Source organism: Liolophura sinensis, chromosome 2 (assembly GCF_032854445.1).
Source record: "Liolophura sinensis isolate JHLJ2023 chromosome 2, CUHK_Ljap_v2, whole genome shotgun sequence".
Classification (NCBI taxonomy): Eukaryota; Metazoa; Mollusca; class Polyplacophora; order Chitonida; family Chitonidae; genus Liolophura; species Liolophura sinensis.
In genome coordinates this window covers 11786846-11814823 of record NC_088296.1, presented here as the reverse complement: position 1 = coordinate 11814823, position 27978 = coordinate 11786846, and the positions used below count along the sequence as shown (strand labels likewise).

The following is a 27978-nucleotide window of genomic DNA, read 5'->3' as shown; positions in this document are numbered from 1 at the left end:
ATCTTGTGTTGGTTTTAAGTCCCATTCCATGCTGGTATTTTATCTTGTGTTGGTTTTTAGTCCCATTCCATGCTGGTATTTTATCTTATGTTGGTTTTAAGTCCCTTTCCATACTGGTGTTTTATCTTGTGTTGGTTTTAAGTCCCATTCCATGCTGGTATTTTATCTTGTGTTGGTTTTAAGTCCCATTCTATGCTGGTATTTTATGTTGTGTTGGTTTTAAGCCCCATTCCATGCTGGTGTTTTATCTTGTGTTGGTTTTAAGTCCCATTCCATGCTGGTATTTTATCTTGTGTTGGTTTTTAGTCCCATTCCATGCTGGTGTTTTATCTTGTGTTGGTTTTTAGTCCCATTCCATGCTGGTGTTTTATCTTGTGTTGGTTTTAAGTCCCATTCCATGCTGGTGTTTTATCTTGTGTTGGTTTTAAGTCCCATTCCATGCTGGTATTTTATCTTGTGTTGGTTTTTAGTCCCATTCCATGCTGGTATTTTATCTTGTGTTGGTTTTAAGTCCCATTCCATGCTGGTATTTTATCTTGTGTTGGTTTTAAGTCCCATTCCATCCTGGTATTTTATCTTGTGTTGGTTTTAAGTCCCATTCCATACTGGTGTTTTATCTTGTGTTGATTTTAAGTCCCATTCCATGTCGGTATTTTATCTTGTGTTGGTTTTAAGTCCCATTCCATGCTGGTATTTTATCTTGTGTTGGTTTTAAGTCCCATTCAATGCCAGTATTTTATCTTGTGTTGGTTTTAAGTCCCATTCCATGCTGGTATTTTATCTTGTGTTGATTTTAAGTCCCATTCCATGTCGATATTTTATCTTGTGTTGGTTTTAAGTCCCATTCCATACTGGTATTTTATCTTGTGTTGGTTTTAAGTCCCATTCCATGCTGGTATTTTATCTTGTGTTGGTTTTAAGTCCCATTCCATGCTGGTATTTTATCTTGTGTTGGTTTTAAGTCCCATTCCATACTGGTATTTTATCTTGTGTTGGTTTTAAGTCCCATTCCATGTCGGTATTTTATCTTGTGTTGGTTTTAAGTCCCATTCCATGCTGGTATTTTATCTTGTGTTGGTTTTTAGTCCCATTCCATGCTGGTATTTTATCTTGTGTTGGTTTTAAGTCCCTTTCCATACTGGTGTTTTATCTTGTGTTGGTTTTAAGTCCCATTCCATGCTGGTATTTTATCTTGTGTTGGTTTTAAGTCCCATTCCATACTGGTATTTTATCTTGTGTTGGTTTTAAGTCCCTTTCCATACTGGTATTTTATCTTGTGTTGGTTTTAAGTCCCATTCCATACTGGTATTTTATCTTGTATTGGTTTTAATTGTGGGTGTAAATTTTGTATGAGAATTGACTTCATTTTGTATTAAGTCTATTAAGTAGCTTACATCTTTTGTACATAGAAAAGAATTAAATATGTTGAAAAATATCTCATAATGAAACAGGATTGCAGTAATTTTTGCAGGTGATATTAACACTTTTTTTTTTGTTGTTCTTACAATTTGACATTTTAGTTGCTGAGAGAGTACTTGCATTTGGAAATTCGGGAGGTATAAAGATAGGAGGTAAACCTTTATTGATATCACCATACACGGAAGAAGCCAATAGCTCATGCAAAACAGAGAGAAAACCAACAAATTTGACAGACGGTGTTCTGGTTTCTGGGCTTACTGAAAAAGTTTCAAAGGAGACCATACAGCTGTATTTCGAAAACAAGCGCCGATCTGGAGGTGGAGAGTTGTCAGATGTTACCCAGGAAGATGACTCAACCATGCTTATCAAGTTCTGTGACCCACAAGGTAATAATTAGCGATGATTATTTGGTTAACGATCGAATTTGATTTGCCAAATGGAAAATAGTTGGTCTGTTTCCTTCATCATGTGGGGGCCTCTGTGGTCTCTCACCAATGCGGTCGCTGTGAGTTCAAGTCCAGCTTATGCTGGCTTCCTCTCCGGCCGTATGTGGGAAGGTTTGCAAGCAACCTGCGGATGGTCGTGGGTTTCCCCCGGGCTCTGCCTGGTTTCCTCCCACCATAATGCTGGCCGCCGTCGTATAAGTGAAATATTCTTGAGTACGGCGTAAAACACCAATCAAATAAATAAATAAATAAATCTTTCATCATGTAGAATTTGACTGATAAAGATGTCAGAGGTTTTCCAGTTGTCTCCTTGTTTAACTGTTATAATGTACTGCAAGATCACCTCCAAGTAATGGAATTACCATACCAGACAATGAATCTGTAAATAAAACACCAATCTGTGAAGAAAATCAACATACGAAGCGCATGCCAGAGACAGAGAACAATGCCAGTTACTTCAGGGTAGAGCTGGGCGTGGCCCCATGAACAAATGATGTAAATACATGTATTAATGGTCATGCAAGCTTCCCTGAGAGCCCCGTGAATGTGAGTCTTTGTGCTTCTGATATAATTAATGAACCCTGTGATACATCGGCCTCATCTGTTATTTTATGTGACCGAATGCTTCAATATAGCTGCTTAGATATGATTAATATATTTACTTACCTTATTAGATTTGATCAGATGCACTATCTTAGAATGTTTACTTATGGTCCATGTAAATCTGACATTGATAAGAGCACAATTTTCCCAACCTACTACAATTCCAAACTATGGAAACTTAAATCGAACTTTCTTACATGCAGTGCTGAACTTGGCTTACCCAGTCATGGTCTAAGAATTGGTCACCTGAATGTATATCGTCTGTTACGTGTTAGTCGAATAAGTGGACATTTTACTCACCAAAAGAAAGCAAGAAATAGATATTTTCAGACTAACCAAAACCTTTTTTTAAAAAAAACTAGTTGAAATTCCTGGATTTGTTTTTGAGAGAAAAGATAGGAAGAAGAAAGAAGGGGGGGGGGGTGTGGAGGGGGAGGGGGTTGTTTTAGTGTATGTCTCAGAAACAGTTCCATACATTAGGTGACTGGACCTGGAAAATGAGTCTCTTGAAATCATCTGGTTAGAAATTGAACTACCTAATTCCAAACCTTTTATCCTCAGTTTTATTTACAGACCCACTAATGCACCTTCCACATGGACATGGATTCCCGATTTTTAGCATATACCTGAGACCCTATATTGTGAAGAAAAAGAAATCATTCCGCTTGGAGATTTCAGTATTAACCTCGAAGAAAATGTGCCTCCTAACTGGTTAGGAATCCTGCACCAACTGATATCCAGCCCTACTCGAATTACACAACAGACGAAGACCTTAATGGAGCACATATGTTCAACAGGCCCACAAAACATCTACTTTCACAACAAGCTAAACCTTAATTTAATTGGCCATCTTTGCCATGTTTATGGCACCTAAACGTAACTTCAAACGTAAATCAAATTCTCACAAAACCATCGCATACAGAGCAAGGAAAAACTTTGATCCAAACTCATTCTGTAGTGAGCTCCCTGCAGAAGACTGGTCTTTCATTGACACCTGCACAGACCCCAATTCCGCCAGTAGTCAATGGACTCAGTTATTCATAAATGTTATCAATAAAAAAAAAAAAAGTCTATAACCCGAAACCTTATTTGATCCACAAGAATCGAAACAGCTTAGAAAACAATGTTAACAGTCTAATTCGCAAAGCAAAGCGCGATTTTGTCTCTGAAACAATACAAAATGACAAGCAAAGAAACTCCGGGAAAATCATTGAAAAGCTCTCTCCCAGTTCAAATCCATCTGTCCCCATTCACTCGCAGTCTGATGTCAAAAGTAATAAACCTCAGGATCCTGAAGCAGTGGCTAAGCAACTGAATAAATTCTTTGTCAAAGCTGCTGTCAGTCTCGTTCCTGACCCAACTGTTGATCCAGTCTCCTCACTTAGAATAATCTGAATTTATCTCCAAAAGAAAACCAGTAGGTAAGACGTTTTCAATCCTTCTTATTACAGAGATGGATGTAAATACTTATCTCCTGAACTTTAATACAACAAAAAAGCACAGGCTTAGATGGGATTAGTCCTCACTTCCTCAAATCAAGTGCCGTGATAATTACCCCTGCTATTACAAAAATCTTCAACCTCTGTATTTCCACAGGTATATTTCCGCAAAGCTGGAAGCAATCAAAAGTTATACCATTACACACATCTGGTCCTTCAAAGATTGAGAACTACAGACCTATCTCCATCTTACCTGTACTGTCAAAAATTCTAGAACGCCACACACATGATTGTCTCTATGAGTTCATCTCCAGCAACAATCTCTTAAATGACAACCAACCCGGCTTCCGTCCCCAGCATTCCTGTTTCACTGTTCTTACCAAAATGTCCGAAACGACAACCAACCTGGCTTCCGCCCCCGGCATTCCTGTTTCACTGTTCTTACCAAAATGTCCGAAATGACAACCAACCTGGCTTCCGCCCCCGGCATTCCTGTTTCACTGTTCTTACCAAAATGTCCGAAACGACAACCAACCTGGCTTTCGCCCCCGGCATTCCTGTTTCACTGTTCTTACCAAAATGTTCGAAACGACATCCAACCTGGCTTCAGCCCCTGGCATTCCTGTTTCACTGTTCTTACCAAAATGTTCAAAACGACAACCAACCTGGCTTCAGCCCCTGGCATTCCTGTTTCACTGTTCTTACCAAAATGTTTGAAACGACAACCAACCTGGCTTCAGCCCCTGGCATTCCTGTTTCACTGTTCTTACCAAAATGTTCGAAATGACAACCAACCTGGCTTCCGCTGCTGGCATTCCTGTTTCACTGTTCTTACCAAAATGTTCGAAACGACAACCAACCTGGCTTCAGCCCCCGGCATTCCTGTTTCATTGTTCTTACCAAAATGTTCGAAACGACAACCAACCTGGCTTCCGCCGCTGGGATTCCTGTTTCACTGTTCTTACCAAAATGTCCAAAACAACAACCAACCTGGCTTCCGCCCCTGGCATTCCTGTTTCACTGTTCTTACCAAAATGTTTGAAATGACAATCAACCTGGCATCCGCCCCCGGCATTCCTGTTTCATTGTTCTTACCAAAATGTCCGAAATGACAACCAACCTGGCTTCTGCCCCCGGCATTCCTGTTTCACTATTCTTACCAAAATGTCCGAAACGACCACCAACCTGGCTTCAGCCCCCGGCATTCCTGTTTCACTGTTCTTACCAAAATGTCCGAAATGACAACCAACCTGGCTTCCGCCCCCGGCATTCCTGTTTCACTGTTCTTACCAAAATGTTTGAAACGACCACCAACCTGGCTTCCGCCCCCAGCATTCCTGTTTCACTGTTCTTACCAAAATGTTCGAAACAACAACCAACCTGGCTTCCGCTGCTGGCATTCCTGTTTCATTGTTCTTACCAAAATGTCCGAAACAACAACCAACCTGGCTTATGCCCCCGGCATTCCTGTTTCACTGTTCTTACCAAAATGTCCAAAACGACCACCAACCTGGCTTCCGCCCCCAGCATTCCTGTTTCACTGTTCTTACCAAAATGTCTGAAATGACAATCAACCTGGCTTCCGCCCCCGGCATTCCTGTTTCACTATTCTTACCAAAATGTCCGAAACGACCACCAACCTGGCTTCAGCCCCCGGCATTCCTGTTTCACTGTTCTTACCAAAATGTCCGAAATGACAACCAACCTGGCTTCCGCCCCCGGCATTCCTGTTTCACTTTTCTTACCAAAATGTTTGAAACGACCACCAACCTGGCTTCCGCCCCCAGCATTCCTGTTTCACTGTTCTTACCAAAATGTTCGAAACAACAACCAACCTGGCTTCCGCTGCTGGCATTCCTGTTTCATTGTTCTTACCAAAATGTCCGAAACAACAACCAACCTGGCTTATGCCCCCGGCATTCCTGTTTCACTGTTCTTACCAAAATGTCCAAAACGACCACCAACCTGGCTTCCGCCCCCAGCATTCCTGTTTCACTGTTCTTACCAAAATGTCTGAAATGACAATCAACCTGGCTTCCGCCCCCGGCATTCCTGTTTTACTGTTCTTACCAAAATGTCCGAAACGACAACCAGTCTGGCTTCCGCCCCCAGCATTCCTGTTTCACTGTTCTTACCAAAATGTTCGAAACGACAACCAACCTGGCTTCAGCCCCCGGCATTCCTGTTTCACTGTTCTTACCAAAATGTCTGAAACCACAACCAGTCTGGCTTCCGCTCCCAGCATTCCTGTTTCACTGTTCTTACCAAAATGTCCGAAACGACCACCAACCTGGCTTCCGCCCCCAGCATTCCTGTTTCACTGTTCTTACCAAAATGTCCGAAATGACAACCAACATGGCTTCCGCCGCTGGCATTCCTGTTTCACTGTTCTTACCAAAATGTCTGAAACGACAAACAGTCTGGCTTCCGCTCCCAGCATTCCTGTTTCACTGTTCTTACCAAAATGTTCGAAACGACAACCAACCTGGCTTCCGCCCCCGGCATTCCTGTTTCACTGTTCTTACCAAAATGTCCGAAATGACAACCAACCTGGCTTCCGCCCCCGGCATTCCTGTTTCACTGTTCTTACCAAAATGTTCGAAACGACAACCAACCTGGCTTCAGCCCCCGGCATTCCTGTTTCATTGTTCTTACCAAAATGTTCGAAACGACAACCAACCTGGCTTCCGCCGCTGGGATTCCTGTTTCACTGTTCTTACCAAAATGTCCAAAACAACAACCAACCTGGCTTCCGCCCCCGGCATTCCTGTTTCACTGTTCTTACCAAAATGTTTGAAATGACAATCAACCTGGCATCCGCCCCCGGCATTCCTGTTTCATTGTTCTTACCAAAATGTCCGAAATGACAACCAACCTGGCTTCCGCCCCCGGCATTCCTGTTTCACTATTCTTACCAAAATGTCCGAAACGACCACCAACCTGGCTTCAGCCCCCGGCATTCCTGTTTCACTGTTCTTACCAAAATGTCCGAAATGACAACCAACCTGGCTTCCGCCCCCGGCATTCCTGTTTCACTGTTCTTACCAAAATGTTTGAAACGACCACCAACCTGGCTTCCGCCCCCAGCATTCCTGTTTCACTGTTCTTACCAAAATGTTCGAAACAACAACCAACCTGGCTTCCGCTGCTGGCATTCCTGTTTCATTGTTCTTACCAAAATGTCCGAAACAACAACCAGCCTGGCTTATGCCCCCGGCATTCCTGTTTCACTGTTCTTACCAAAATGTCCAAAACGACCACCAACCTGGCTTCCGCCCCCAGCATTCCTGTTTCACTGTTCTTACCAAAATGTCTGAAATGACAATCAACCTGGCTTCCGCCCCCGGCATTCCTGTTTTACTGTTCTTACCAAAATGTCCGAAACGACAACCAGTCTGGCTTCCGCCCCCAGCATTCCTGTTTCACTGTTCTTACCAAAATGTTCGAAACGACAACCAACCTGGCTTCAGCCCCCGGCATTCCTGTTTCACTGTTCTTACCAAAATGTCTGAAACCACAACCAGTCTGGCTTCCGCTCCCAGCATTCCTGTTTCACTGTTCTTACCAAAATGTCCGAAACGACCACCAACCTGGCTTCCGCCCCCGGCATTCCTGTTTCACTGTTCTTACCAAAATGTCCGAAATGACAACCAACATGGCTTCCGCCGCTGGCATTCCTGTTTCACTGTTCTTACCAAAATGTCTGAAACGACAAACAGTCTGGCTTCCGCTCCCAGCATTCCTGTTTCACTGTTCTTACCAAAATGTTCGAAACGACAACCAACCTGGCTTCCGCCCCCGGCATTCCTGTTTCACTGTTCTTACCAAAACGTCCGAAATGACAACCAACCTGGCTTCCGCCGCTGGGATTCCTGTTTCACTGTTCTTACCAAAATGTCTGAAACGACAACCAACCTGGCTTCCGCCGCTGGCATTCCTGTTTCACTGTTCTTACCAAAATGTCCGAAATGACAACCAACCTGGCTTCCGCCCCCGGCATTCCTGTTTCACTGTTCTTACCAAAATGTCTGAAACAACAACCAATCTGGCTTCCGCCCCCAGGATTCCTGTTTCACTGCTCTGATCAAAATGTCCGAAAATTGTCGTAAAGCAATAGACAACGACAAAATCGTAGGACCCATCATGATCGACTATAGAAATGCTGTTGAACAATGATCCGAAATTCAGTCAGAATTAAACTCTAATATGGAACTTATTAACCAGTGGTGCTTTGAAAATAAAACGCTTCTTAATGTGTCCAAAACGAAGTCCATCCTTATTAGAACTACCCAGAAATTAAAAAATTGTCATCAGCATTCACTCAATGTCACAGTCAATGGCCAGACAATTGAAAATGTGCAAAATTTGAAGCTTCTTGGCCTGCATATAGACCATACACTTTCATGGCTGAGTCACATTGACTCAGTGGGCAGTACTGTGTCTAAGCTATTGTCAGTACTGAGGAGGCAGAAGTCTTTTTTCCCTTTAAAAGAATACTATTATTTTATAATAGTTTTGTCCTTCCTCATTTAATATATGCTGTCCCAATTTGGGGCAGCTGTTCCAAAGGCCTACTTGATCGAGTATATAAACTTCAAAAAAACTGCTGCAAAACTTATCCTAGACAAACCTAACAATAAGTCATCAGCTGAAACTTTTGAAATGTTAAACTTAAAGTCTATACATGAAATTATCCTATACCAAAAAAATCTCACTGTTCACAAATCCTTAAATGACCACTATCCTGACTATATGAAAAGTTGTTCCCAGTCAGAGAAAATCCCCATCATGAACTAAGATCATGTACAAGCAATCCAGTAAAAATCCCTTTTCCCCAGAAAGAACAACTTAAGAAAAGCTTGTCATACTCTGCGGCTGTTCAGTGGAACAGCCTGCCTGCCTCCTCAGTTAAATCGTGTAAAAATTTGCACCAAAAGTGCCAGAAAGTGCCAATCACATAGCAAAGCCTTCTCTATATGTATGTATGTATATATATATATATATATAGGAAAAAGGTAATAAGATGCCTTTGAACTTTCTACATTCTGTTATATTCCAACTGCACTTTTAAACTTCATGTTATTTTCAAGGAATATGAATATGAATGTCCACAGAGGTCTTTATATAGGATATGTGTTACCAGTAACTAAGGAACATATTACGTACATGTCAAAACAGGCAGTGGTTTAGTTACATGCTATAATACATGGATAAATTGTTGCTGAGTTTGTTACCCTCTGAAAATAAAGATATTATTATTATTATTATCATTGTGTGAACAAAAGACATAGTAGAAAATAACTTTTCCTATTATCATTCAACTAGTCAAATTCAACTGTGAACAAGGCTTGACCTACTAGCCACCCATGCATGACCATGAAAGCCCCAAAGTTTGACCTGGCCGTATTGATTTGATTGATTGATTTGATTGGTGTTTTACGCCGTATTCAAGAATATTACAGTTATACCACAGCGGCCAGCATTATGGTGGGTGGAAACCGGGCAGAGCACGGGGGAAACTCACAACCATCCGCAGGTTGTTGCCAGACCTTCCTACATAATGCTGAAAAGGAAGCCAGTTTGAGCTGGACTTGAACTCACAATGACCGCATTGGTGAGAGGCTCCTGGGCCATTACGCTGCGCTAGCGCGCTAACCAACTGAGCCCAGAGGCCCCTGGCAGTACTGTCATTGCTCTCACAATTCATGGGGCCTTGGTGACATATATGAAGGTTCTATGACATTCATGGTGAGGCCATTTGCGCCTCTAACATTCGTCTACTTGCCTTCTGTCAATATGTATATATAATGCGCATATCTGTACAACAGTTGGCAGTAACTTGACAAAAGTTTGTGGTATACCTCAGGCACTTTGGTTTCCTCCACCCATAAAACCTACCCCTCTCATGTGAATGAAAAATTTGGCATTGCAAAAATGTGATGGTTTCGAACACAAATGTTTCAGTGGTGAACTCTGTGCTGTCGAGGAATGACCATGAGGTAAATGGTGTGAAGTTGAAAGTCACGGCTCATCACGCCCCATGTCCCATCCCAATGGACCCCTGTAAGGTATTCATACAGGGAGTGAATAGTAACACAACTCGTGAGTGTCTCATCATGTACATCGAGAGATGTTGTGGACAGGAGCCTAACAGAATTGTGCCAGGGCCAAAACCTGATACCTACATGCTGCTGTTCGGTGAAAGTGTCGGTGAGTCTCATAAATGGAAGCCTGATCGAATAAACTCAAGCCAGACACCCTAAATGACCTAAAATTTAAACTCACAAAAGTGCATTTTTAGAGGCAAATAAATGTCACAAAATATTACATATGGCACTGAAACATTCAATTTTCCAGTAGAATATCAGCCCATGTTCGATACAAAACTAAAAACACCTTTAAAAACTGAATAGAATTACTGCCAGAATCAAGAAAATTGATGTTGTAGATATGGAGGAAGTTTGTGGTCATTTAGGGAGTAGCACTGGGCAGCCTACATCCCTGAGCAGCACGTCCACAAGGAGAACGGACATCCATGAGCAGACGGCAACATGTAACCTGTTCGTTTACAAATAACTCTACACCGTCCTCCTCATGGACGTCCGTTCTGCTGGTGGATGTACTTCTGGTCCCCTCGTGGATGTATGCTGACGAGTACTGGTGCACTAAAGGGTAGTTGTGTCTATCGGTGCAGTAGTACCCATGCGCAGAACAGGTCAAACATTCTCATTTATCCCTTCTGTAAATCTTCTAATTCTTCTATTTATTTGTACGTGGGAAGGTCTGCTAGCAACGTGCAGAAGGTTGTGGGTTTCCCCCCGTGCTCTGCCCGGTTTCCTCCCACCATAATGCTGGTGGCCATAAGTGAAATATTCTTGAGTATGGCGTAAAACACCCAAAAAATCAAATCCAATCTAATTATTTGGACACCTGGTCGGCTTCTTTTAGCCAATATACATGTTACTGTAATAGGAATGTAATAGGAGTTTCTCTTTTTTTTTTCACATTGTTAGCCAATCAAATGAACAACACATACATATCTTTACTTTTCTGAACAAACTGAGAGAGTAATGTTACTGTACATGATGCAACAACTTTGCCAACACGACTTGGCTGGAGGTTCAGTTTTGGTGTGTGTTCTTCAAAGTTTTTGACTTGAAAACTGTATGATGCCGAGGGTTTCAATGTTTTAAGAAATCCTGGTCATGCTCACTCGAAACAGCTGCCTCGCTTATTATTATTAACATTGGAGTATTAAATCTTTATTACCTTAATTCCTCAAATTTTCACGTATGAAGGAGCAACTTTCAGTACAATTTATGCACATGCATAATTAGATTTTGGGGACAAAACTACATTGGTTGGGTTGGCAATTTTCAGGCCTTCTCAAAACGTATAATTTTATCAGTGTGTAGAGATTAGTGCTTTCAGAATATTCTTTAATAAACACCTTGCAAAATTACAGTAATGTCACGAAACCTGTGTATGACACTAAATTAAGTCTATGGCTGTTGTAAATACCATTAAAAGGGGGCTGCGTGGCTCAGTTGGTTAATGCGCTAGTGCAACATAATAACCCAGGAGCCTCTCACCAATGTGGTCGCTGTGAGTTCAAGTCCAGCTTATGCTGGATTCCTCTCCAGCCGTACGTGGGAAGGTTTGGCAGCAACCTACAGATGGTCATGGGTTTCCCCCGGGCTCTGCCCGATTTCCACCCACCAAAATGCTGGCCACCGTCGTATAAGTGAAATATTCTTGAGTACGGCGTAAAACACCAATCAAATAAAAAAATAAATAAATAAATAACTACCATTAAAAGGAATTAATCTACAGGCTTAATACCTGGGTACTAGTTAATAACAAAAGTGTCATTAACTGAATAAATGAATTCACCAACATTAACCTTTCGGAAGTTCTTTTTTGTATTCTCAGGTATGATCTATTAAAACAACTAATTCTTACACTTCAATAAAATCATATCAGAGGAAAAAAATATTTACTCATTCACAATATGTGAAATGTCAAAAAGTACTAATGTAAACTTTCAAACTTTTTAAACCACTAGAGCACTTTTTTTTCCAGTGGAATTTAAGCATACAATTATTACCAAAATGTTGCTAGAATGATGTGTTCGGGTCACTGAAGATGCGAGCTTCATAAAACTGAGCAAATTAGTTCTCTTCACCCCATATAGTTCTCTTGAAATGTTTCAAAATATTGGTAGCTGAAGAGGTTGAGGAATTATTTCATTCTCTGTGCGTAAGTGGGAAGGTCTGGCAGCAACCTGCGGATGGTCGTGGGTTTCCCCCGGGTTCTGCCCGGTTTCCACCCACCATAATGCTGGCCCCCGTCGTATAAGTGAAATATTCTTGAGTACGGCGTAAAACACCAATCAAAAAACAAAAAATCATTCTCTGTGTTCTATTGTATATTAGACAGAAGTGATATGTATATAATATATGCCAGCATTGGGACACTACACTGTTAAAATATGAAACAAATAATGCTGATAACAAAAACTAGACCTTTTTTTTTTACATCTAACAAATCATGATTCTCTTGGTTCAATTTGATAGAGCACTGCATGTTCGCACTATTGTTTTTATTCCAGACTTGGCCAAATTCCAGCAGTCTTGTAAAGAACGACCTCTGGAACGGTGTTATCTCTCTGTGGAGGGAGTACCCGTGAGTAACTCTATCCGGGTAACCAATCTGGATCCAAAAATTACCAAAGATGCATTGCACCTCTACTTTGAAAGCAAGAGGAGAAGCCATGGGGGCCCAGTTCGGGATGTGGAGATGTTCGTGGAGAAAGGCTATGCGTTGGTACACTTTATAAACCATGCAGGTAAAACATGTATGCATGAACCTATATACATACATGTGTATGTGTACCCATATGCATGCATGTGTACTTGTACCCATATGCATGCATGTGTATGTGTACCTATATACATACATGTGTATGGGTACCCATATGCATGCATGTGTACGTGTACCCATATGCATGCATGTGTACGTGTACCCATATGCATGCATGTGTATGTGTACCCATATGCATGCATGTGTATGTGTACCCATATACATGCATGTGTACATGTACCCGTATGCATGCATGCATGTGTATAATCAAAGCAGTTTTGGCAAGAGACACCGTATGTGACTTAAAATTTCCAGAGTGACCAAAAACTTTCCTCTTTTTGTCTGATTCTGAGGTTTTGATTTGAAACTTTCTTGTGGGGGCTTTGATAACTTATTAGATTTTCAAACCAGTTCACAAGCTGATATACCATTGGACATATTTTAGCTACCTTCATTGGCTATTTCTTGTCTGCAAGATGTCTCCTGAACTACAGGATCAAATTTAATCAAATTAAATTTACTCCTCAGGCCTTTAACAGGACCAAAAGAGTAATGCCATGGCCATGTCTGTCTGAAGGTGCCATCGTTTTGTCACCGTATTTCTGGTTCGTGGACACAACATTCATGAATTTTTGCTGACATGCTCTTTGGGTCTCATACATGTGTTAGTTGACTTGTTTTCCATAAGGGCTTCGGTGGAGGAGTGGTTAGAGTGCTAGCACAGCACGATAATTCAGGAGCCTCCCCCCAATGCGTTTGTTGTGAGTTCAAATCCAGCTTCTGCAGACTTGCTGTCTGGTCACAAGTGAGAAGGTCTGCCAGAAACTGCGGATGGTATTGGGTTTCCCTCGGCATCTGCTCGGCAGTTTTGGTTGCCGTCATATAAGTGAAATATGCTAGACCGCAGTCGTGGCAGTGTTAAACTCCAGTCAAGTAAATAAATCAATATGTTTCTATTTCTTGTTGCAGATTTGGATGAAGTACTTCAACACAATCATGTATTGGAAAAGCAAAAATTGTCCTTGTGTGTTCACTATGACTGTCTTGGGTTGGTGAGCTTGTAGGTCGATGAAAGGGCTGGTAAATATAGGTATACCCATTCCAATGGACACCCATCTCTTAGAATTATTTTTAACTTCTGGACAAAACCAGCAAGATGCAGAACAGGAAGTTGGACGCTAATGTTGAGGTACAAGGAGGTTCAAAGGGGGCAAGAAAACCGACAACTGACCAGAAGATGGAAGGAAACTGTGAGCCATGCGATTACTGAATTTATCAAAAAGTTCACTGTTTGCAGGAAACTTATTCCTAGATAGCTGAGGGTTTAACGTGAAAGAAGGGGGATTTAACTGTTATCCCCATGTTGATCATGTTGATGACAGGAGCACTGTTGTTGTTGTAGGAGATCAACAGACAGTGGAAAAGTGTAACAACAATTTAGAAAGCATAATCTTCACAATCAGTCCTGACGGTTGGAGTGCAGTACAAACTAGCTAGCTGGTTAGGACTACGAATACGCCCCCTGGCATGGCTGGGAGCAGATTTACTTGTGTGATCGGTGTTTAGTGTTTTTGACTCTTGACATATTATTCCCTGACCAAGGCAGTAGAAAAAAAGAGGAGAGTAATCTGAAACCAGTGTCATTCATGGAGGAGCAACTCATTTTGTTCATGAGCGAACCAGAGCATATCATGACAGGCGAGAAAATGGTTAGAATATCTGACCAATAAGGAAACTAAAATTGTGATTAAGCAAACTGCACTGATTGAACTACAAGAATCTAGCTGGAATATTTTATCTGGAGAATCGAAGGAACTACAAGCAAGATGTGGATGTACTTTTTAATGAACTTGAAAAAAAAAAATTCCAATAAAGCCTTACTTTCAGCCTTTAAAGGATATTATATCTATTTCATGTGAGACTACATGTATATAGTTGCTGGTCACACACGTAATCTGTATATCTTTGAGTTACTTCCCTTGTGGTGAATATGTATGCTAGAATTTTCTTGCCTTGTTTTACCATTACTTACTACACAGGCCATAAATATACACTACACACACACGTTCAGTATCTGTGTACAGTCTCACTATAAATGCCAGTGTGGACAAAGCCATACCTTCATGTTAAATTAACTTTGAGTCTCTTGTTATTCCCAGTCAAAGGAGTTAATTAAACTAACGTGACTACTGTTGTCTTTATAAATGATTTTACATGATGGAATTAAAATAATGAACTTAATTACATATTTGTACATGCTGACTGCTAGCTTATGACAGAACTAGTACACTTTTCCACTGTCATTATGATGTACAAACTACATTTGTACAGCTTGTGTGACAAGAGCTATGTGTAGGTGAACTGCACAGGAAAATTCCCGTTTGGTTAACCAAGTATCTTAGTGATTGAAAGGCTTTTGCTTTATTTTTAACAAAATTACAATATATGTAGTGTACAGCTTTAATGTGTATTAATTGTGAGTGGACTTTTGTCTAATGTTATTCATTTATTTATTTGATTGATGTTTTAAGCTATACTCAAGAATATTTCACTTATACGACGTCGGCCAGCATTATGGTGGGAGGAAATCGGGCAGAGCCCGGAGGAAACCCACGACCATCCGCAGGTTGCTGGCAGATCTTCCCACTTATGACAGTTTTAATATTATGATAATACATCATGTTGGATAATGTTGTATAGATTTTTTAAATAAATTTTTTGAAAAATATATACTGTGACTGATGCGTGCTTTAATTATGACAGATACAATACAAGTTTATGAGCAGACTCAACAAAGCCAGTTTCAACTGACATGACTGAAGCCAAAAGCTCAGATATCGTTTTGATTGTTTAACGTAACAGTTCAAGTTTTAAACACAAATGGCTTTGTGGAATGAGAATCTTGTTCCATTTGATTGACATACATAGATAGACTGTAATTAAGCCACAAACAGCCATGTTTTTCCTAAAATGGTTTCCTATCATGTCAGTTACATGTAACTTATCATCTAACATGGTTACATGTAACTTATCATCTAACATGGTTACATGTAACTTATCATCTAACACAGTTACATGTAACTTATCATCTAACATGGTTACATGTAACTTCAAAACAACTTAAAAAACCAAAAAAAAATGTATAACAGAGTTCAACCTGAGATCAGACGCTAGAGTATGTATTGAGAAAGTATATTCTGAGAAAATCAAATTAAATTCAAACATGCATTTGTATTTTCCTTTATGGAATTAAAGTATAGCTGTGGGTAACTTTATCTGACATGAAAGGATAAGAATGGTACAATGTTCTTGTGCTACAGTTCAAGTCCAGCTCATGCTAGCTTCCTCTCGGGTCTCCAGGAAGGTCGGCCAGCAACCTGTGCATTCCCTCAGGCTCTGCTCAGTTTTCTCCCACCGTATTGCTGGCCGTCGTTGTTGGGGGAATATCCTTGTGTACATGTAAAAGGAACCAGGCCTACTAGCCATTCATTTCTCATCAATTTTTTCTAATTGATTACACGGGCTTAAGCAAAACGTCCAAAGTGAGACATGATGGTCGCACATCTCCCAGCTCCACGGAGGACGGTAACGCACAGTCCCAGGAATGGGCACCTTCACATAGCGTCTACTGCTCTGTCTCGCTTTGCTGCAAGGGATCGCGCTTTGCTGCAAGGGATCGGCCCTAAAGTTAATTAAGGGATCACGTGGTATGATGCAACGAAAGCTCAAAAACTCCCTATCTACTAGGCAGGGACCGCTATACCATGTGCACCCAATATTAAAAGGTGACATCTGATTTCTAGAATTCTGTTGAGAAAATGATAAATTTTGTAGTAAGTACAGATCTCTTTAACAAAGTCTTCTTTATTGATTTATTTATTTATTTATTTAATTGGTGCTTTAGGCTGAACTCATGCCAGAACATTTCACTTATACAACGTCGGCCAGCATTATGGTGGGTAGAAACTGGCCAGAGCCCTCTGCCCGTGGGAAATCATCCGCAGTTTGCTGGCACACCTTCCCCCATACTGCCGCAGAGGAAGCCAGCAGGAGCTGGACTTGAACTCACAGCGACTGAATTTGTTAAAGTAATACTAGCCTACAACTGGCCAAACTTAGCTAAAAGACTGATGATTATATGCCTCGGATAGAAGAGAAAAACAATAGTCTGCAAGTTACGTGCACAATGTTGAAACAAATGCAGCTAGAATGTGTTCAAACCAAACCAATAAATCAACCGATTTATCCCCAGGAACATGGCTAGATTGTTAGTGTGGCAATGTGGACAGTAAGGACGGGTGTCGCTTCTATAGGCCTTTCGTGAATTTTTATCTCTTACATCATGTCACACGGTGAAGTCTTAACAACAAGACTTGTCAAATGTCAGTGGTTTTATTCTGCAACCTCTAGCTTGCTTCACCAACATCAGATTTAAAAAGTTTTTGAGTAGTTTTTTTTCTTAAGCACCCATTTTTCTGGTTTGTACATGTACTTTGGTTCACCAGGGCTCTACCCACTTTCCTCCCACCATACTGCTGACCGCAGACGTTAATGTAAAGCACTAATCAAATAAATTAATAATTCTTTCACATTAAAATGGGTTGGGAAAACTCCCTATAAAATGACATTATTATTGACTACAAAAACTGCCACGTATATACTGCCTTTTCAACCCCATAACAAGATAATCTTGTCGGCAACATTTTGGCAAACTTTACCTCATAATTAACCACAGAAGGCATAAGGGTCCATAATTATAAATGGCCCAAGGGCGCTAACAGTGGACATCCACAACTTGACCCTGAAGTCCATGTATAATTAAATTTCTACCCTAAAACATAAGGGTCCATAATTATAAATGGCCCAAGGGCGCTAACAGTGGACATCCACAACTTGACCCTGAAGTCCATGTATAATTAAATTTCTACCCTAAAACATAAGGGTCCATAATTATAAATGGCCCAAGGGCGCTAACAGTGGACATCCACAACTTGACCCTGAAGTCCATGTATAATTAAATTTCTACCCTAAAACATCAGGGTCCATAATTATAAATGGCCCAAGGGCGCTAACAGTGGACATCCACAACTTGACCCTGAAGTCCATGTATAATTAAATTTCTACCCTAAAACATCAGGGTCCATAATTATAAATGGCCCAAGGGCGCTCACAGTGGACATCCACAACTTGACCCTGAAGTCCACGTATAATTAAATTTCTACCCTAAAACATCAGGGTCCATAATTATAAATGGCCCAAGGGCGCTAACAGTGGACATCCACAACTTGACCCTGAAGTCCATGTATAATTAAATTTCTACCCTAAAACATAAGGGTCCATAATTATAAATGGCCCAAGGGCGCTAACAGTGGACATCCACAACTTGACCCTGAAGTCCATGTATAATTAAATTTCTACCCTAAAACATAAGGGTCCATAATTATAAATGGCCCAAGGGCGCTAACAGTGGACATCCACAACTTGACCCTGAAGTCCATGTATAATTAAATTTCTACCCTAAAACATCAGGGTCCATAATTATAAATGGCCCAAGGGCGCTAACAGTGGACATCCACAACTTGACCCTGAAGTCCATGTATAATTAAATTTCTACCCTAAAACATCAGGGTCCATAATTATAAATGGCCCAAGGGCGCTCACAGTGGACATCCACAACTTGACCCTGAAGTCCATGTATAATTAAATTTCTACCCTAAAACATCAGGGTCCATAATTATAAATGGCCCAAGGGCGCTAACAGTGGACATCCACAACTTGACCCTGAAGTCCATGTATAATTAAATTTCTACCCTAAAACATAAGGGTCCATAATTATAAATGGCCCAAGGGCGCTAACAGTGGACATCCACAACTTGACCCTGAAGTCCATGTATAATTAAATTTGTACCCTAAAACATCAGGGTCCATAATTATAAATGGCCCAAGGGCGCTAACAGTGGACATCCACAACTTGACCCTGAAGTCCATGTATAATTAAATTTCTACCCTAAAACATAAGGGTCCAAAATTATAAATGGCCCAAGGGCGCTAACAGTGGACATCCACAACTTGACCCTGAAGTCCGTGTATAATTAAATTTGTACCCTAAAACATAAGGGTCCATAATGATAAATGGCCCAAGGGCACTAACAGTGGACATCCACAACTTGACCCTGAAGTCCATGTATAATTAAATTTGTACCCTAAAACATAAGGGTCCATAATTATAAACTAAGGGCGCTAACAGTGGACATCCACATCTTGACCCTGAGGTTCATGTATAATTAAATTTGTACCCTAAAACACTAACAATTCCTGTGCTGGCAAAACTGGGATCGTATCTGTCATTATGATAGAAAAGTAACGTCCATTAAAGGTTAAAATCAACATGAAAATGGTTTTACAGGAGCCTAAAAACTTAACTGACATATAATAAAACGGTTCTTACAGTTTTACTGAATAAATAATAAAGATCTCGATGTGGCGAGGGTGAGAGGGGAGGGGTGGGGGTGGTTGCATGATGCTGTTTTGATTAAGGAGATGAACTGGGAGCACTATGTTCCCACAAATTACCACAATTATGCGGGAAGGATGACAAGGATTCCAATGTGACACTGGAGGTATATGCCATAGCTAGCTACTCAAGAATATTTCACACATACGACAGCAGCAAGCATTATAGTGGGAGGAAACAAGACAGATCAGACTAGCCCAGGGGAAACCCTGGCACACCTACCACAACATGAGCTGGGCTTAGGCCTACTGCACTGCTGAAATTATACTTTGTAATTTCGGAAACACAAACATACTGCAAAGTTAATTTTACCAGGCCTTCCTGAACAGTATTAAGACTACATTATAAAATAAGTGGATAGAGGAACTATGTTTTTCTTTACAGGGAATTTTCTCAACCCAAGGGTATGCCAATGATAACGACTGGCTGTAAGAATCATATAGAGTACAACAAAGAAACAGTACCTGACAGAAATTAAAAAGACATGCCAAAGTGTTCATTGTGATAGAATATGATTACAGAAGGGTTATTTTTTTACCGGTATCTGACTGCTGTTTTATGTCACACTCAAAAATATTTCACTTGTACGACGGCGGCCAGCATTACGGTGGGACGAAGCCGGGCAGAGCCCAGGACGAACCCACATGCTACCATATGCAGGTTGCTGAGTGAATTCACGTTATATGGCCAGAGAGGAAGACTGCATGATCTGGATTTGAACTCACAGCAACTGCATTGGTGAGAGGCTCCTCGATCACTGTGCTGCACTGGCGCGCTAACCACCTGCAGCACGAAATAGACGTGATAAGTCTACTGCAGGGAATTACACTCACTGCTAGCATCGTGGGTGAAGTAAATCTCATCAGGCTAATGTTAAGTACCTGACAGCGTGATCTCAGCAATCCATTTCCAAATATGGGAGATCTTGTTTAATCCTACTTCACAAACACTCACTAAAACCACTGCTTCTTTTAAGCTGCAAGGAACAAGGTACCGGTACTATGAAAATCTTATTCCATAAGGCATCACAAGAAAAGACTGTACATGTAGCAGGAGTTATAGGTTACACTAAACAGGTAATTATGTATGTGTATCAAATATGTCACTATGTGAAGGTTTACACAGAAATCAAATATGTCACTATGTAAAGGTTTACACAGAAATCAAATGTCACTATGTAAAGGTTTACACACAAATCAAATGTCACTATGTAAAGGTTTACACACAAATCAAATGTCACTATGTAAAGGGTTACACAGAAATCAAATGTCACTATGTAAAGGGTTACACAGAAATCAAATATGTCACCATATAAAGGTCTACACAGAAATCAAATATGTCACTATATAAAGGTTTACACAGAAATCAAATGTCACTATATAAAGGTTTACACAGAAATCAAATATGTCACTATATAAAGGTTTACACAGAAATCAAATGTCACTATGTAAAGGTTTACACACAAATCAAATGTCACTATGTAAAGGGTTACACAGAAATCAAATATGTCACCATATAAAGGTCTACACAGAAATCAAATATGTCACTATATAAAGGTTTACACACAAATCAAATATGTCACTATGTAAAGGTTTACACAGAAATCAAATATGTCACCATATAAAGGTCTACACAGAAATCAAATACGTCACTATGTAAAGGGTTACACAGAAATCAAATATGTCATTATGTAAAGGGTTACACAGAAATCAAATATGTCACTATATAAAGGTCTACACAGAAATCAAATATGTCACCATATAAAGGTCTACACACAAATCAAATATGTCACCATATAAAGGTCTACACAGAAATCAAATATGTGACTATATAAAGGGTTACACAGAATTCAAATATGTCACTATGTAAAGGGTTACACAGAAATCAAATATGTCACTATATAAAGGTTTACACAGAAATCAAATATGTCACTATATAAAGGTTTACACACAAATCAAATATGTCACTATGTAAAGGGTTACACAGAAATCAAATATGTCACCATACAAAGGTCTACACAGAAATCAAATATATCACTATGTAAAGGTTTACACAGAAATCAAATATGTCACTATGTAAAGGTTTACACAGAAATCAAATATGTCACTATATAAAGGGTTACACAGAAATCAAATATGTCAATATATAAAGGGCTACACAGAAATCAAATATGTCACTATATAAAGGTCTACACAGAAATCAAATATGTCACTATATAAAGGTTTACACACAAATCAAATATGTCACTATGTAAAGGTTTACACACAAATCAAATAGCGACTATATAAAGGGTTACACAGAAATCAAATATGTCACTATATAAAGGTTTACACACAAATCAAATATGTCACTATATAAAGGTTTACACAGAAATCAAATATGTCACTATATAAAAGTTTACACACAAATCAAATATGTGACTATGTAAAGGTTTACACAGAAATCAAATATGTCACTATATAAAGGTTTACACAGAAATCAAATATGTCACTATATAAAGGTTTACACACAAATCAAATATGTCACTATATAAAAGTTTACACACAAATCAAATATGTCACTATATAAAGGGTTACACAGAAATCAAATATATCACTATATAAAGGTTTACAGAGAAATCAAATATGTCACCATGTAAAGGTTTACACAGAAATCAAAGGTTACAAATTTTGAGTGTAAGCCAGCCATACCAGTATGTATATATGTATGTACATGAAGACCTACATATGTACAATGTATGCATGCATGTGTCACTCTATCTTTCGCTTCACATCACTGCCACCAATAGCAAATTTTGTACAGAAATCTTCAACAATGCCGAGGTCACTGGGGTCACAAACAATCCATCTCAGCCTTTATCTCGGATAATACTTTATACACATGCATTCTCTTTATCTAGCACATGCACAACATGATTCTAACCAAAACCTGGAACGATTTTATTTATAAATGCTGATTAAGTTGTTCCGCGAGAGGAGACAAGTGATGAGGCTAAGCCTAAACAAGGCTACGTGCATCTCACAGGCTCCAAAGGTCAAGAGGTAAGAGGTAAGAGAGCGACACATGCGCTGTTGAGTTGTACATTTCCATACAATAATGACTACAGTGTTATCCACATAATACATACATAGATTTCTATGTAATTATCAGTGACGCACATTTCGATGTACCTACAATTACCACAACATAACCGCAACATGTTCATGACCTATTTTGGTGACAGCCATGTTGGAGACGGACTGCTAAACCATTAACCCATGGTAATTATGTACTCCAGTATGGCGGACAATTTTTGTTACTAAATTATCTGATATGTAATTGATGCCACTCCCAAAATTCTTTACGGCATACTCAAGCTATACAACTCTACTCTGATAATCGGGGTAAGGGATTCTCCCTGAAATATTTCTGTAGATATGTACACGTCAATGTCATCTTCAGATCCTCTTTCACAACAAAGTCAAAGGCGGCCTGTAATTGAAATAAAAAGTAACATTATATATTTTGGAACCTGTTTTCAATTTCACAGATTTAGATAAAACTCACTGAATGTAGTCATTTTGATATGGTGGTGATAAAATGGGGATGTTCCAGGCTATTTTATGAAGAATAAGGTCTGGATCAGCTTGCCTAGAATCCAGATCTTGAGCGGTGTTTCTGCTACATCAGCCTGATGAGGAGGTTTATCAGTACTGCTCAATTCTAATGATGTATCTCACACAGATACGAAGATCATGTTCACATCATACGGCCAAGTATTATAGGCATAGGATCCGGCCAACATCTGCACATGGGCTGACATGGCTGTCAGATCTGCATAGCATCCGCACCATTTTCGCACAAGCTGGGCTGATAATATGCATATGATACTGCATTAGGATTGGGGCATTGGGGCTACTGTGCCCAGTGAAGGGCAGAGGTGTAGGGCTACTGTGCCCAGTGAAGGGCAGAGGTGTAGGGCTACTGTACCTGGTGATGAGCAGCAGTATAGGGCTACTGTACCTGGTGAAGGGCAGAGGTGTAGGGCTACTGTACCTGGTGAAGGGCAGAGGTGTAGGGCTACTGTACCTGGTGATGGGCAGCAGTATAGGGCTACTGTGCCCAGTGAAGGGCAGAGGTGTAGGGCTACTGTACGTACCTGGTGAAGGGAAGAGGTTTAGCACTACTGTACCTGAAGGGCAGAGGTGTAGGGCTACTGTACCTGGTGATGGGCAGAGGTGTAGCACTACTGTACCTGAAGGGCAGAGGCGTAGGGCTACTGTACCTGGTGATGGGCAGAGGTGTAGGGGTAATGTACCTGGTGAAGGGCAGAGGTGTAGCACTACTGTACCCTGTGAAGGGCAGAGGTGTAGGGCTACTGTACCTGGTGAAGGGCAGAGGTGTAGCACTACTGTACCCGGTGAAGGGCAGAGGTGTAGCACTACTGTACCCGGTGAAGGGCAGAAGTGCAGCGCTACTGTAAGCATTCTGGTTTCTTCCACAAATAAACCTGACCCCCATGGTACAGTCAAACCTCACTTTAATGCAATTTTACACAATTTGTGCAAAATCCCACAGCCTTTCAGGACTTACCTGGTGAAGGGCAGAGGTGTAGGCCTACTGTAAGCATTCTGGTTTCCTCCGCAAATAAACCTGACCTCCATAGTACAGTCAAACCTCACTTCAATGCAGTTTTACAAAATTTGTGCAAAATCCCATGGCCCTTTCAGGACTTCTGCAGAACTTGATTGTGGATAACTACGCCTTGCATCAGATTAACAGTATGGGGGCCTCCTTGGCCTGGGTGGTTAGTAATGACCCAGGAGCCTCTCACCAATGTGGTCACTCTGAGTTGAAGTCCAGCTCATACTGGCTTCCTCTCCAGCCGTGTGTGGGAAGGTCTGTCACCAACCTGTGGATGGTCGTGGTTTTCGTGAAGTTCAGTCTGATTTCCTTGAGTCCTACCATAATCCTAGCCTCCGTCGTATAGGTGATATATTCTTGAGTATGGTGTAAAACACCAATCAAATCAGTAAATTAATAAATTTAACATCTCACACATTATACACAAACTTGGTTGAATGTCTGTGCTAATTGTCAGCTAAGCTTTCCATCCCGTGCTGCATTCTCTATGTACATGTATTCTGGACAGTTAAAAACTACTGAACTTATAACTTACCTTGGCTAAGAGTTTGGCCACACCCTGTCCTCTGTATATGGATGGCACCTCAGTATGGTACATGTCTATGTGGGCAGAGTCAACCCAAGCATAAGATAGGAGAGCCTTGTGATTCCTTAGTGCCTGCCCACCTGGGGGGAAATGCAGCTCATTAGTTAGTTGATGTGTGTAGTACTGATTAAAACCACGGATCACAACATCAAAATAATTAAAGATCACCCATTATGTACTGCTGAAGACCCATAGTTATACGTGGGTTCAATGTAAGTAATAATAATAGGCCCATAGTTATATGTGGGTTCAATGTAAGTAATAATAATAGACCCATAGTTATATGTGGGTTCAATGTAAGTAATAATAATAGACCCATAGTTATACATGGGTTCAATGTAAGTAATAATAATAGACCCATAGTTATATTTGGGTTCAATGTAAGTAATAATAATGAAGTCGAGGCATCACCAGGTAAATGTAAAATAATATTAACTTAAATTGATAATTATCCCTTCACGCAAATGGAATGAAAACTTGTGAAACATTTTACATTTACGCAGTGATGCTTTGATCAACTTCGTTATGATTAAAATCAGGCTTATTACGCCATTTCTCATTTCCAGGGAGATTATATTGCACATTTAAATTCATGCATTCAGTAGTATATCTGATCGGTGTTTTACGCCGTACTCAAGAATATTTCACTTATACGATGACAGCCAACATTATGGTGGGAGGAAACCGGGCAGAGCCCGGGGGAAGCCCACGACCAGCCCCAGGTTGCTGGCAGACCTCACTTACGGTTGGAGATGAAGCCAGCATCAGCTAGACTTGAACTCACAGCGACCGCATTGATGAGAGGCTCCTGAGTCATTACGCTGCACTAGCGCGCTAACCAACTGAGCCACGGAGGCCCCTCTTCAATAGTACAACTGGTTACCATGACAATTATAAGTAATTTTTGAACACCAATTGTATTGTATTTGCTGACAATGAGTGAGCTCACATTTTTTCTTCTGGAAGTAAGATGTATACCTACTGCACTTGTATGCATCGTTGCACTAAATTTGTCTACTAATTCACTGGAACGGGCAAGGGGGGCAGGATCGAGCGGGGTATGTGTCAAATGTTATTGCTTGACTTATTTTGGAATGTGTGGATGCTTGGGGTTTTACATCATACTTAACAATTTTTCAGTCATATGATGACAAGGAGTCATTAAAGGTGTGTCCAATAACTCTATGCCTCCACTGAAATATCATGCCGAAGACACCAGACATGACACCCTGCCCAGTCATATTATACTGACACTGAAGCCAAGTCTTTGCTCTAGCTTCTCAATGCTGAGCGCCAAGCGAGGCAGCAACAAGTTCAATTTCAACAACTACCATTTTTAACATCTTTGGTACGACCGAGACTTTTTTGGTGACAACAATCAGTTTCTCTTCCACAGAACAGCCCTATTTACAGCTTCCATTTCTTACCCTTGTCCTTCTTTCCACATACCTTCAGAAATTTGAAGAAAAAATTCACACTTCTCTTTGTTATGCTGGACATCTTTTACCGTTTTGGTTGACGTTTTGGTTGACATTTTGGCAGATGTCAAATGTTGTTTCCAAAAATTTTTGACTTCACCAAAATTTTTACTTTGATCTGCAACTATCCTGAACAGCTTCTGAGTCAGCTTCATTTCCAGTAAATTATTTCGTCAACAAATGCCTTTCGTGCCAACAATCACCCGCAAATGTATAGAGAACAAGGTAGACAATCGTTACTTCGAACTGAATCGTTAGTCTGCACGCACATGGCGGAAGTTGACAGAGCTGGGTTGTAGCTCTCCAGCGCTGGAGGCGCGAATCTAATCTCTATGAAAACAAAACTAAGGTTGACACTTTTACGGAACTATTGTCATTTTAACATTGATTGGATGATTGGCGTGTGTTCATGCTAAGATGGCTGATCCAGAATGCGAAGTAACCACGAGGCTTCTTGATAATGAAGATGAAACAAGTTCAGTGTCTGCTAATGAAGGTGAGCGTTTGTTAAACATCGAAAACTGAACCTTGAATGGTCACATCTGGCTGGGACTCTCTGGCTGCCTGTCAAAGGTTGTTTCAGATGAGCGTCTGTTCGAGGCATAGAGCCAGCTGAGATTGAACAGAGCACTTTAACATGGGTCTTAATGCTAGAAAATCAACTTTCGTGAATTTTGTAGTATGACGACCTCTAATTTCTTAAAACCCTGTTGGGTAAAGCATATGTAAAGTTGAGATAGCAAAGATCTGAAAAGGGTGCCCACTGTGACCAGCTGTAGCAACCTTAAGTCTACAATTACAAATTTGCTTAAGCTTTCTGGGGTGGTGGTGGGTGCTGAAGGAGAGAGAGGGTGTGAATGAGTGGTTAAGGAACTTAGGCAAATCCTGTTCAGACTTCAGTCAAAATATTTATGATTCGATTCCTGGGACAATTTATTGCATTGACAGGGATCATTTGAGGATAAGCATAGGCCATTTGGATTGTGCTGCATCCAATATTTCCAGAGTTAATACCCCTTAAAAATGGAATGGGGACTTGTAGATTGTCATGAGCCCTGGTGAATGAATCTCTTCCTGCAGTTTTGATTTCATTTTCATGAAACTTTATGGGCATGAGAGACAATATGAGAATGTGCAGGTGCTGTTGAGGTCAAAGAATTATTGCCATTGAAACATGTTTGTTAGCTCTGTATACTGGTTTCGCATTGTTTATAGCATGTCCAGCCCTGTCTTGGTGATAAGTACACTTTTTGTGATGCCCTGAAACTGGCTAGTCCAACCAATGTAGTTTTGTTGTCAAGATAAACTTAAAAGTGTACACAAATTGCACTGAAAGTTGCTCTGTCCTATGTGAAAAGGTTGAGGAATGAGAGTTCCAGCATGTGTGCTGAGCATGTGGGCAGTACTCAACCTTCCACCATCTTGTAAATAACTCTGACCCCATTTTTAAAGCCCATAATGCATCATATCGCGTGCAGGTGATGACGTCAGTATGCGATGGGCAGGTTAGTTTAACGTTACCAGAACAAAAGATTGAGAAAGTAACCATACTTACCATTAGGGTTAAGATGCAATTTTTATTTCAGTACTGGTATGCTTAGTTGCCACTAGATTGGGGGATACAAAAGAGATAAAAAGGAGATAAATAGCCAAGTATATATAAATAACACTATGAATATTTAAGATTGTAACATTATGGCAGAGAAGATTACACAGTATATCCTACCAAAAACACTATTCTGTTGACCAAAAATAATATTAGTAGAGAAAAAAAATAGTTATATAAAAAATATTTAAAAAAAAAACTTGTTAAAAGTTCAAGTCATAAAAGAAAATTAATGCCTTATGTTAATAGGCTGGGGTGCAAGTATATTAAAAAGTAAATTTTTATCCAAACACATGTATTTCATTTTTCATACTGACAACTGATGCATGAATATCAGATTGTGTGTAGTGTTATGTGTGGCATAGACTTTAAGGTCAGTAATTTAGAGGATACAGTCAACAG

The 27978-nt window shown here is 40.3% G+C and overlaps 2 protein-coding genes across 2 annotated transcripts in view; one reads left to right on the top strand and one right to left on the bottom strand.

Moving 5' to 3' along the window:
* LOC135462862 (uncharacterized) overlaps positions 1 to 15000 on the top strand; it is a 32557-nt gene extending 17557 nt beyond the window's left edge. Inside the window, exons 7-10 of the mRNA XM_064740151.1 lie at positions 1521 to 1805; positions 9872 to 10117; positions 12519 to 12755; positions 13739 to 15000. Of these exons, the coding sequence (XP_064596221.1) occupies positions 1521 to 1805; positions 9872 to 10117; positions 12519 to 12755; positions 13739 to 13833 (863 nt within the window). The 3' untranslated portion in view covers positions 13834 to 15000. The remainder of the gene's footprint in view (positions 1 to 1520; positions 1806 to 9871; positions 10118 to 12518; positions 12756 to 13738) is intronic.
* Positions 15001 to 20815: 5815 nt separating this feature from the next.
* LOC135463114 (protein NATD1-like) lies at positions 20816 to 26140 on the bottom strand. Its single transcript, XM_064740436.1, has 3 exons — positions 25942 to 26140; positions 24442 to 24572; positions 20816 to 22754 (listed from the first exon to the last, which is right to left on the bottom strand). Exons 1-3 carry the CDS (start codon positions 26123 to 26125, stop codon positions 22650 to 22652), a joined length of 420 nt encoding a protein of 139 aa, XP_064596506.1. The 5' UTR covers positions 26126 to 26140; the 3' UTR covers positions 20816 to 22649.
* Positions 26141 to 27978: the final 1838 nt, after the last annotated feature.